The 12,524-nt window shown below is 49.8% G+C and overlaps 1 protein-coding gene across 2 annotated transcripts; it reads left to right on the forward strand.

Annotated features, from left to right (window-relative positions):
• The first annotated feature begins 2,852 nt into the window (after window positions 1-2,852).
• On the forward strand, window positions 2,853-10,263 carry LOC144724116 (uncharacterized). Of its 2 annotated transcripts, none has more exons than XM_078603008.1 (4): window positions 2,853-3,549; window positions 5,959-5,999; window positions 7,447-7,632; window positions 9,541-10,263. In XM_078603008.1, the coding sequence occupies exons 1-4, from the start codon at window positions 3,054-3,056 to the stop codon at window positions 9,658-9,660; spliced, it is 843 nt and encodes a 280-aa protein (XP_078459134.1). In that variant the 5' UTR covers window positions 2,853-3,053; the 3' UTR covers window positions 9,661-10,263. The 2 variants fall into 2 exon arrangements, with proteins under 2 accessions (XP_078459134.1, XP_078459144.1); XM_078603018.1 differs by lacking the exon at window positions 9,541-10,263 and adding an exon at window positions 7,895-8,756.
• The last annotated feature ends 2,261 nt before the right edge of the window (window positions 10,264-12,524 follow it).

Genomic DNA, 12,524 nt, shown 5'->3' on the forward strand with positions numbered 1-12,524 from the left:
TGTGTGTGTGTGAGAGTAGAGAGTAAGTATGTGTGTGTGTGAGAGCAGTGGCTGCGTGCGTGCTCTCACTGCAGATGTCCCTCTCTCCGTGCGTGACGCATTGACGAGCCGCCAATATCCCCGTGCGCATTGCTCACGGCACGGGGTGGGGTGGGGTGGGTGGGTGTTGTGGGTGGGTGGGGTGGGTTGGGGTGGGTGTTGTGGGTGGGTGTGGTGGGTGTTGTGGGTGGGTGGGTGTGGTGGGTGTTGTGGGTGTGGTGGGTGGGTGTGGTGGGTGGGTGTGGTGGGTGTTGTGGGTGGGTGGGTGGGTGTGGTGGGTTGGGGTCGGTGGGTGAGTGTTGTGGGTGGGTGGGTGTGGTGGGTGGGAGGGTGTGGGTGGGGTGGGTGGGTGGGGTGGGTGGGTGGGTGGGTGGGTGTTGTGGGTGGGGGAGGCGTGGAGCTGCTCCACGAACCCGACGACCCCGAGTTCGATTCCGGCTCACGGGCCACGTGGCTGGGTGACGACTATCTGAGACTGACGACTATCTGAAACCGCTCGTGGGCCTCCCCTAGGTTGACTCAGCCTATGGTGCGCTGGTGAAAGCGTTGGCACCGGGACAGGTAGCAGCGGCCGTGCGTGGTGCTGGCCACCCACCCACTCGGAGCTGTACCGTCCCGGCCTTCATAGGTCCTCTCGAGAGGCACTTGGCCCCACAATCTATTTAAGGTTATACGGGGGATCTTTACCTTTGAGAGGGTTGGGGGCGTAGGGGGGAGTATAAGTGAGGGCGTGGGAGGTGGTGACACAGTGGCGAAGGAGGTTATGAGATGGTGGTGGTGTTAGCTATTTCAAGTTTATTTCTTTAACCAGGTGGGAACTCCAGGGAACAGTGTGAGTCTCATCTGCCAGTCAGGAGGGCGATGATTCGCGAGCACCTATTAAGGGTGGCATGCAACACACACACACAAAAAATCAAATTTCTGCCGTGTAGCTTTTAATAGATTGTTGGGGCAAGTGCTGTTAGCAAGCACTTCATAAGGATGGCACGGCACACTAAAGACAAATACAAAGATCCCCCTGTGTAGCCTCCACTGGCTGTTGGGGCAAGTGTTGGTAGCGAGCACCTATGAAGACCGGCACGGCACACCATGGGGTGGCCAGCACCACCCCCCCCCCCGGCCGCCTTTGTCTTTTCAATGCTGATGTACCAGGCACTCTTTTAAGGCTGAGTCGACCTTGGGGTCGGCCCAGGACCGGTTGAAATATTCGTCACTGTTGTATGTTGAACTTCTTTCGCACCGTCCGTAGCCATCCGTGCTAATCGGAGGTGCTTGTTATCGGTAAAGAGAGGGAATCGAACTCGGGTGGTCGGGTTGGTGGCGCGGCGCGCTCGCCACTACACTGCCGCTCCCCGCGTGCATTAAGACGAGGACTGCAGAACACTGTAACACTACTTCATAAAAGATTTAGAGATAAAATTGCTACTCCATTACCATAATGTGCAGACCAAAAAATCATTCCATTTAACCCTTTTGCCGCCGTAGTAATGTGAGTAGATAAATGAAACAATTAAGCGTTTTAACGTCACCTGTTCTTTTTTTTAAACCAACCACGCACATTGACCACCGCGGTGAAGTATGGCCAGACAGTTAAAAGTACACGGCGCGGTGAGGAAGCCTTCCATACAGCAGTAGATTGAGAAAGGGCTGTAGATTCTGATGCCACGTGCTCCTTTCCCCCCTCCCCCCGCTCCCCAGGAAGGACGACCCCTTGAGTCTTAAGACTCATTGTTCAAGAGGCTCCTGCTAAACATTGCGGGGGGAGGGGGTGGCCGAAGGGAACTGGACTCAAACGCGAGAGAGATAATAAACTCAACGGTTCACGATCCTACTTTCTGCACTGCACTTCCCTCGCCAGGACCACAGGCGTGAATGGCTACCACGGTCTCAGATCATTATCACCTGCATCCATGTGCATAAGGATTCGAATAATAATCGTCGTCATCATCATCTTAATCACTTGGATGGCCACGTGTGCGCGCCACCACCTCACCTGAGAGCAGTGATTCGTCTTCTTCTCATCCAGAGGGGGGGGGGGGCACGCTACACGCTGCACCCCCTGGGGGTGCGAGATGCCCTTTATGGGGGTGTGAGACACGGCCAGATTTTTTGAGAAGGTCAACCATCGAAACACAAATTGAGCACGAGCCCGTAAGTACAACTATTTTGTTGTTTTATCAAACCCAATGTATCGGGTGGTGGCGGGTTTTAACGACACATATTTACGCGATCTAACCCCCCCCCCCCCCAAAATAAACCCCTCTATTATTTATTAACATTATAATCATTTTTACGATTGAGAACCAAAGGGGCGCAAGGTTGCAGTCAAGGTTAAGAACCACGGCCTTAGAGTTTATCATTACTCATCATTATCATCATTATCATAATAACATCTTGGTTGGTAATCATTATCCATCTTCATCATAATTCTCATATCATAGCCACCCGGGACGGATGGCTCAGCGTTAGGGAGCGGTCGTGGATTGACTCAGCCCATCATCCTTCCTCTGGGATGAATAAAATTAGTACCACTTTGTGGGCAAGTCAACTGTGTCCTATGGAAAGACTCGGCCCCGTCATAGTAATGTGGAATTTCACCAGTGGCTCAGAAGATGAGCAGCGCCTCGATCCTCATCATTTGAGCAGAAATTCACATGAGCTTTTAATTTTAATCCTCAGCATCATTTTTAAAATTGTATTATTATGCAGTTCATCTCCACCACGTGTACGATCGCAAGCGTGTAAGCACAACACCCGCTCTTAACCCAACCTCTTTGCTCCACCCTTTTCTCTTCTGCCACTCTCATCTCCAGTCCAACCCGCACACCCTACACACCCCGTCTCCTACCCACCCCTCCTACTCCTCCTCTTCCCCCCACTATATCCACCCGCCCAGCCCAAACCTTCCCAATCATCATCATCATCACCACCAGCACCACCACCATCATCGTCTGGCCACATAGGCGGGCGCGTCGTCGCCTCGAAGCCACGGCGATCGGGAGGCGCCGGGTCGCATGGCACGCGAGTTCTGCGCCACCGCCGCGGACATCGTAGCCGGGAACGCCGAGCGAAGCGCTCGTGAAGGTCGCAGTGCGTCGCACGGCCGTAGCCCGGAGTCCAACCTCTGCGCCAACACTGCAGGGGTCCGCGGCGGTGGTGGTGGTGGCGGCGGTGCAGGAGGAGGAGGTGGTGGCGGCGGTGAACTCCAGGCGGCGTCATTCGCGTGCGCGTGCCTGACCGCGGCTCTGCTCGCTGTCATCGCCGTGTTCCTCGCCGCGTTCCTGTTCGGCGTGGCCGGCGTGGCCATCGGCTGGTTCTCGCGCTCCGCCCGAAGGCGTCGCTCATGCGGAGAAAGTGAACCGCATCATCATCATCATCAGCAGCAGCAGGAGCAGGAGCATCACCATCAGCACCATCATCATCAGCAGCAGCAGCGGGAGCAGCAGCAGCGTTGTGAACGTGAATTCTGCAAGCGCACCAGAGCAACGCGATCTCGCTTGCCGGAGAGAGGTGAGCCCGATTCTGTATTGGTTTCATTGCCTGCTAAGTGTTCAACCCGGCCACTGTTATGATTTTTTTACGTGTTTAAATTTGGCTGCTGCTGCTCATGGTGGTGATGATGATGATGATGCTGATGATGATGCTGCTATTGCCGACTCACACGCGCAGAGACAACATGGACGGCAGCTGTTGGTCAGTCGACCTTTTCCTGCCTGAGCCTTTACGTAAATATTCAACCCCCCCCCCCTCTTCATTCGCATTGTAATTCTTGCTAACGAAATGTGTTTTTGTTGCTGTGTATGTATGGGCGTTGCTGCTTTTGCTCATGCGCATGCGGATGATGATGATGATTTTGCAATGGGATGCGAAGGAAGATGGTGCATTCCGGTGTAATGTGTCCTCGCAAGCTGTGTGTTTGTGTTTTATGATTTACGTTGCCCCCCCCCCCCCCACTTTGTGTGGATATGAGAGATTAGCTCATTAGAATTTACGAGAGTGGGCATGTGCGTGCGTGTGTTTTTGTGCGTGAATTAATGAATGCAGCCATGGTGACATTAGCTCATACGTCATAGACATGCATTAGCGATCTCGTTGTTTAAAAATAAGCAGGCAAATTGATCGGCACATTTATACACGTGAACCCATTCACAAGCAACGTTTAATCATCGGCCATGATCAATCCACTGCTGGATGAAGCCCCTCCCCCGTTTGCCGTCGCAGTTTCTCGCGCGGTTGTGCGGGGATCCATCCACCCACCAGCACACGCATATCGCTCCATCTCCCTGCTGGAGGTCCTGCCGGCCTGTGCGTAAACAGGGGCGGCCCAAAAGGCTGGACGCATGGGGTCATTATGCTGTATTCATTTCGACAGATCACATATGGTTGTTGAATTTATTTCAACGGATGTGCAAATCGACTGCCACTTGACACTAATGCATAACGCATGAATTATCTTCCGGCGATAATTTTAGGACCTTTTTTCTATTAACGAATGCAGCTGTGTAATCTCGGAGCCTTCGTCGATTATGATTTGACGCCACAACGACGGAATTGAGGCGATCCCACAGTAATAATCAACACTAGATATTGATAATGATAACTAAGCATTAAATATAATATCCGCTCAAAAAATCTACAATTTAAATATTCTAATGCCAGTGTGAAAATAAATGAAATAACACCTTTTGGGCCACCCGGTATACAATTAGTGTCCTATTAAAATGTAATTTGTATGGCTTAATTGCACAGGTGTGCTGTTGGTGGACCTGATTAAACTCGCTCAGGCTGAGCAGGTAACGGGAGCGCGTAGGTGGAGTACGAAAACGCTTCATCACTACACACCAATTACTCATTCCGAAATCCATTTGTCATCGCAGCTGAAGTCATCATCACCATCATCATCAATAATTCACTTCCAAACACAGTAAGGCGTATCTGTTATGAGTCCTGTTTTCGCTCCTTTATTGGTTAATATCAAAATGTAATCATCACAATACAGCCATGGTCTATCCACTGCTGGATGAAGGCCTCCCAAATCCATCGCGGCACCTGTCACAACCCTCCAGCGAGGTAACGATTCAACCCTGCACCTTGCACACTGATTTCATAGCTCCGTCTCCGCGATGGACGGGCTCCAACTCGTGAAAGAATCACGTGGATGGAGGCAACGGCTTGATCATGGCTCGCGATGATTATGATGCGTTTTAACCAAAACATGTTCTGCAAATGCAGGCGTGTGACGTCGTCACTTGCCTATTACCCCCCACCACCCCCGGCCAAAATGGTACAGGCAACACGCACACATATTGTAGGGATGTTGGAATGTTCCAATCGATGAATAGGGGTAATATTTTTTTTCTTCTTCTTGGTTCTTTCGGTAAAGTCACGTAGAAGGGAAATAATATAATAATAAAAATAAAACATAATACATTTTTCTTTTTATTATTTTATTACTTCCCGTCTACGTGACTTTACCGAAAGAACCAAGAAGATGAATCCCTGCAGTCACGAAAGCTTTAAATAGGGGTAATATTAATGAGTGGTCTGGGTCTCACTATAGTCTATCTTTGAAGTTTCAGCCACAGCACATTTCAAAGAATACATCATTAATATTAAACATATCTCAACATCAATACGATACAAATGATATGTTCTCAACCGAATCGCCCTCAACGCAACCCATCTCGCTGTATCGCGACCTAAAGCATGGTCGAGACTGGTGTTAGTATTTGGATGGGAGACCACCTGGGAATACCAGGTGTTGTAGGCTTCACTTGCGAGGTGGTTGTGAGATGTCGGTACAATCGTGAAATCCTGATGATGATGATGATCGCGAGATTTAAATGAATTTGGGAGAGAGAAAAAAATACATTATTGTTACAATTTTTCGTTAAAATATCCCTGTCCTGTCATTTGCAGATTCTCCCAGTCACAGGGCTATGACTCCTCCCGACCACGAGGTGAGTTCATCCAATCACAATCATCATCAACAGCCATGCTCGGTCCACTGCTGGATGAAGGCCCCCCCCCCTTCATCAGCACTCTAAATAGACCCCAGTCGACCCGAGTGCAATTCCCGCCCCACTGCAAGCATCAGTGGCGAGCGATATCTGAACCTGCCCCCATCGCCTTTGCCAACCCACGCTGGCGTATAAGTGGTGAAGTATGGTCGAACATTCCCCTTCACGTGGCGGGGGGAAGGGGGGGGTAGTGGTGGTTTCATCCAGCAGTGGATTGACGAAGGGGCGGTAAACTACCATTGGTATTAATGCCACGATGCGAGAGGCCCTTTTTTAACCCGAGGCACTAAAAAAAGTGAATTTGGGATTCTTAATTGGGGGTCCGATGGTCTGAGCAAAATGTGTGTTGTACACCCTCCTCCATCCGACAGATAACACTGGTCAACAAAAAAAAACATTTTTTTCTGGCCTGGACTTTTGCAGCTGTTTTAGACTAATTTCAGAGTGCTGATTCCAAATCTGATCTCAGATTTGCTCTATCACATCTCATTTTATGCTATCGGCATACCCCATTTTCATTGATTTTACCCGAAATTAACTCTGTCACTTATGATTGCAAGTTGTTGCGAGCCAGTGACTGCTTTAGTGTTAAAATATGGTGCTGTATTTTTAGGATAGTGTGTTTAGAATATCATTTTATGTAAATATCCACATTTATTTAATATTTTTCTTCTGCAGTTTTTATTGAAAATGCAATATTTGATATCTCAAAAACCTGATGTGATAGACAAAAAATGTATGCCAGATTTGAAATCAGCACCCCAAAATAACCTTAAAACTGTTGGAATACCTTATACCAGAAAAAGTGTGTTGACCAGTGTATAATCAATAGAATGGTCACGTGATGAACAAACGCGCCAATTAATTACCGCTTCAACAGCACCACCGGGATTATTGGAGAGCGATCCACACACACACACACACGATTGAACAATTTGTTGCTACGCTTCGCTGGTAGTTACAACCAGCATCATCAGGCAGGTGACAGAAATCTAGATTTCTGACAGCGCGTATATGGTGCGCGTGTTAATATACAAACCCGGCGACCCGAGTTCGATTCCCGCTCATGTCGACCACCAGTGACGATTACTTGGACTAGTACTAGGCCTCCCCTAGGTTGACTCGGCAGCGTCAAATGAGTAACCTGATTCAGTGTGCGAACATCGCCACTGGGGAGACAAAGGTGGCCGGGCGTGGTGCTGGCCACACACCACCATCGTGTTCGGTGCCGGCCTTCGTAGGTGCCGTTCGTCAACAACACTTTCTAAATCAAGGGCTAGCATACGTACTTGTACGTTGAACTTTTTTCACACCGCACGTAGCCAACCGCGCTAGAATCTACCCTCCCCCCTGCCGCCCCCCATCCCCTCCCCTGTACACCGGATAGGTGGAGAAGGTCAGCCCGCAGGTTCGGAGCCCCCGGGAGGCGCAGGGCCCCGTGGGCCCCGTGGGCCCCACGGACACCGGCGTGGGGGCCCTGGGCCTGGCCCCGTCCCGCGTGCGCAGGCGCCGGTTCGCTCCACGTGACCGCACCTACCTGGCCTTCCACGCCACCGCCTCCCCTGACACCAAGGTGAGCGAGTTCGCCCACTCACCGCGCGCCGGCGTGCGTAGGTTACTGAACTAAACCCAATTAAAACTTTCTTCCGCCATTGGAACCTCATTTGCCAGTAAAAAAAATATGATAATTGTTTTTTTACCCTTCTATTGCATTATGACTGCAGGTATTGTGGTCTATGTAAACATGATTCCTCTTAAAAAAAGGTGTCAGTTTTGTTGCCAGATAGAAGGGTAAAAAAACAATTATCATAAAACTTTCTTTTTTTATTTCACAGGTTGAGAAGGCCCACTGAGCTATGTCGCTCTTTTTCAGAAGCGACCTCGACAAAAATGATAGCTCAGCGAAGCGGCCTATCGTCACGTGGAAATTTATAGCGGCCAAATACTCGGAACGCGTGATGTTGATTCTAAATGTGGGGGGGAAAAACTGGAGAAGCTGGAGAAAAATCCACGCGACCACAGGAAGAGCGTGCAAACTCCAAAAATACAGCAGGCGTCAGGGTCGTGATTGAACCCACGACCTCCTGTATACCAGGCGCGGTAGTTAACCTCTCTTCACCGTGGCACCTACGGTGGCGAGACCTTACGGTGAAGGTGATGGTGCAGCCCGGACGGTTTTGATGAAAGGGGTTTGCCAAATATCCCGATTTTTACAGGGCCACAGAGCTTGGGCACAATTTTGTTGCCGCCGGTTCCCCGCTTGCATGTACGTGGGTATGTTGAACTTTTTTCGCACCGTACCTAGCCAATCGTGCTAATTGTAGGTGCTAATCGGAGGTGTGTGGTTTCCCGCGCCTCTGAATCATTCTTTCGCTGTCTCACCCTCTCTCTCGGAGAGTGAACAAATACTGTGCTCGGTACACATTCTAGATTCTTCTTATCTTGCTCGTACCGCCACTGGCGGAGAAAGGCTTTCACTGGACGGAGATATACTGTACAGAGTCCCTCCTCGAGGTTGTTTGTTTGGCCTACTCTTCCACACTAGTCAAACGTTTTGGTCAAGGTGAGAGTACCTCATAATTTACCCCACCACTAACTGTGGTGCATCCATTCATACTGATGGGTGTTCAGAGGTTTGGGTGGGGGGGGGGGATTTAAGAAACGTATCCCTTTGTCTTCTTGGTTCTTTCGAATAAGTCACGTAGCAGGGAAATAATAAAATAATAGCAATTAAACAAAATAATAATAACATATTATAGAACATTCTTATATTACTTTATTATATTATATTATTATGTAATTTTATTATATTTTATTTTTTTATTTTATTATTTTCCTTCTACGTGACTTTACCGAAAGAACCAAAAAGATGAATCCCTGCAGTCACGAAAGCTTTAAATCGAAAAGTATCCCTATGTTTCAACTGCTGTGCCGGGAGATCGAACCGTTCCAGTGTGCTGCTAATCGCTGGTGGACAGGGCTGCAGTGAGCTGCCATCCCTGCCCTCTGTGAGCCCCACCCACTTTGCGATAGCCACTCCCACTCAGTCACTAGCCCCCCACCACACAAAGCCCCACCCAACCACCCATGGTGATTGGCTCTATTTTTGACAGCGGTCCCACCCACTTATAAGCCCCGCCTACTCCGCTGCTAACACCGCCCACTTCCCAGGTGGGCCCTCCCCCACGACCTCTGGCGCCATTGTTATCACAAAGTCGAGCTTGAAGCCAGTACGGGTTTTTTTAATTTTTAAGCCGGGACAAATCCCGATTTGGAGTTTATCATGGGAAGAGCCAGGGCAATGGAAAAATCGAGACCGTGTGTGTCCGCGTGAGTGGATCGATACAGTGTTTGATATGTAGACGAGCGCGCGGTGATGACAACGATTTATCGTAACGAGTGATAATGATCGGGAAATGGGGAGGTGGGGGTTGGAAGTTGGTAAGAAAAGTCTCGCCGCTGTTCCCACGTGTGCTGCTAGATTACACGTGACACCCTGGACACCCTTGCAAAACGAGATGTTACCATCCCAGGGGATGCTGCCTTGCACGTCCTTCAGACGTCCCTCCGTCCATTCCTCCATCTCTCCCTCTGGATGTGACGTTATTCCAGCCAGCAAAACTTAAGTCTTCATATCGTATGAAAATCATGTCCAGGCTAACTCAAGACCGCTTGAAGCGGAGGGATATGAAAAGTAGTGCCGCCCAAAAATGACAGGTAGTCAATGAATTGGCATAATAAATCTCGGTCCTTTGTCAATTCACTGGTGGATAAAGGCCTCCCCATGCTGTGTCAATCATGGGGATTCTTTGTCAACCATGCTTCACTACGCTGGTGTCAGTATCGTTTGGTGAAGTCTGGGGGACGAAGCGGTGGGGGTGGGTGTCCCCCAGAACGGATTATAACATCCCACTCACCACTGATGTTAACCCAGGGCCGGGAATCAGACTCGGGTCTCTGTGTTAAAAGTACAGTGCGCTCGCCACTAATCCACCACTTCGATCCGAGCAATTCGCCCGTCAACGCACGACGTTGACCCAACGTTGGCATATTTTTCTACGTTGTTGGTCGTGGGATTGTTTTTTTGTTTGTTTATATTGCGGTCTCGTTTGCCCGGATGTGTTCACTCTGTCAGGCTAGAAGTCCCGTTGGCGTTATAATTTGCGAATGAAATACAATCGGTAAAGCGATCGTCACACGCGCACATCGATGCATTTATCGAGTTTTCTTTTTTGCGTGCCCCCTCCTCCTGCATGTTGCTGGTGAAACTGACGAATTGCGCTCTCTTGTGGTCTCCGCCGGAAACGAATATACATCCAATACAGTGTTACCTCGGTATACGTCGTTAATTCGTTCCAGAAGGTAGGACTTATACCGAAAATGACGCATATCATTCATCCGAGTCGTTACTTAGCGTGTATTCGGCGTGTGTGGGGGGGAGGGGGGGAGCGGTAGTGTAGCAGTGCCATGCCACAAACCCGGCGACCCAAATTTCATTGCCACTCACGGCCAACACCGGTGAAAATTAGCTAAACCGGTCCTGGGCTTCCCCTAGGTCGGCTCGGCCTCAAATGAGAACCTGTTGCGGTGTGTAAACATTAGCATTGGGGATACAAAGACGGCCGGGCGTTGTGCTGGCCACCCAAAGCCTCACGTGCTGAGCCAGCCTTCACAGTGGCTCGTTAACAGTCCCATAAGGGCTGTTAACGCTACACACACAGGGGCGGGGGGTAGGGAATCTTTGTCTTTACTCTTTGATTGGTTCTTTCGGTAAAGTCACGTAGGTAAATAAAATGAAAGAAAATAAATCACGACGTTTCGGACACAACGCGAGTGACCGTCATCAGGTGGGACAACCGCAGCAAAAAGCAGTTGCTGAAATAGCAGCAGAAAGCAGTCGCTGAACTATGCCTATTTCAGCAACTGCTTTTTGCTGTGGTTGTCCCATCAACAAAAGCAGCAAAAAGCAGTTGCTGAAATAGGTTTATTTCAGCAACTGCTTTTGCTGTGGTTGTCCCACCTGATGACGGACGCTTGTGTTGTGTCCGAAACGTCGTGATTTAATTTATTTGATTTTCTTTACCTACGTGACTTTACCGAAAGAACCAAAGAGTATGGATCCTTGCAGTCACGGAAACTTCAAATCTATATTGAATCTTTGTCTTTGTCTGCGGGTGAGTGAATTCCTGGGAGCGGTGACGCAGCGTTTAGCATACTGGGCCCTGAACCCAGCGGACCCGGGATCGATCCCCAGCGAGACGGGAGTGTGAGTTGTGGGCCTAAAGTAAAAGCAAGTAGCCGCCCAGATAGCATTCGTTGAGAACTCGTAAGACTCTGCACGTATAAATGTACACGGATGGTTAAGCACATTGGCTTTTCAATCCAGAGGTTTCTGGTTGAGATCTCCCGGTGTGGCACAACTCGTCTTAAATCCCTGCCTCTATCCTCCCAACGGTACACCACATGGCACGTGTGGTAGGGTAAAGTGTGGGTGCTCCCAGCTCTCCTGGAAGAGTAGCCAGCGTGGAAGAGTAGGCCAACATACTTCCTCGAGGGCCTTTTGTTATACAGCTCCCTCTAGTGGAGGCCCTACCTCGCCGGGTATGAAGGACGTCGTGGGTTCGATCCCAACCCTGACGGCTGCTGTATATTTTGAGTTTGCTTGCTCTCCCCCGTGGCAGCGTGGATTTTCCTCCGGGTCCTGCACATTTAGAATCAACATGCATTGAGAGTATTTGGCTGCTAGACTTTTCCACATGATGGTAAGCCACTTCGTTGAACTATCATTTGTGATAGCCAGGTAGCTTCTGAAAAAAAGCCATATAGCATAGTGGGCCTTACCTAGTAAAATTTAAAATATAATTTTAAAAATATAATTTTAGTTTATAGCCAGCAGTGGGCGTGAACAAAGCAATTGCAAGGCTGCACCTTTGCTGTTCACCTGCATGTACATTGAAATTATTTATCACCGTACGTTAACAACCGTGCAGCAGTAGGTAGATGTGTGTAGAGCAAGCAATGTCCTTGGGCCGGCTTTGAGCGTGTGTAGTAATGTAATTTTGGCGAGATCGATGCAATCGGCAGCGTGCGCATTGACAAACGAAACGCGTTCATCGCCGTGGCTCGCGCTCGTCCCCGATTGGTTGGCCTCATCAGCCGTTGCTGGCCAATCGCGCGCTTGCACGCGACCCAGACGGGGAAGCTCGTTGCACGGCGTCGCCGGCTCTTGAAACCGGCCGGCCGCCCCGGAAAATACTGCGAGCGCACCGAGTCATCTAATCTTGTACTCCCCGTCGTCTGCTTCATTCGAAAAGAGTGGGGGGCATTGCGTGTCGCGTCACGGTTCCAAAGTTGGCAGATCATAAAAAAAGTCGTCGCACGTTAGTACTCGGTTGGGATCACACGTAGCAGATCATCGCCGCCACCCCCGCCGCTCCACCACTGCCAGACGAATGTCCACGTGCA

This window comes from Lampetra planeri, chromosome 2 (genome assembly GCF_965212315.1).
Source record: "Lampetra planeri chromosome 2, kcLamPlan1.2.h2, whole genome shotgun sequence".
Taxonomy (NCBI): Eukaryota; Metazoa; Chordata; class Hyperoartia; order Petromyzontiformes; family Petromyzontidae; genus Lampetra; species Lampetra planeri.

Bases quoted from the DNA above. Each gene is read 5' to 3' on its own strand.
- LOC144724116 (XM_078603008.1), top strand. From the start codon at position 3,054: ATGGCACGCGAGTTCTGCGCCACCGCCGCGGACATCGTAGCCGGGAAC. The intron at 3,550-5,958 runs GTGAGCCCGATT...TGTCATTTGCAG, and splicing joins ATCTCGCTTGCCGGAGAGAG to ATTCTCCCAGTCACAGGGCT. The intron at 7,633-9,540 runs GTGAGCGAGTTC...GTGTGCTGCTAG, and splicing joins CCGCCTCCCCTGACACCAAG to ATTACACGTGACACCCTGGA.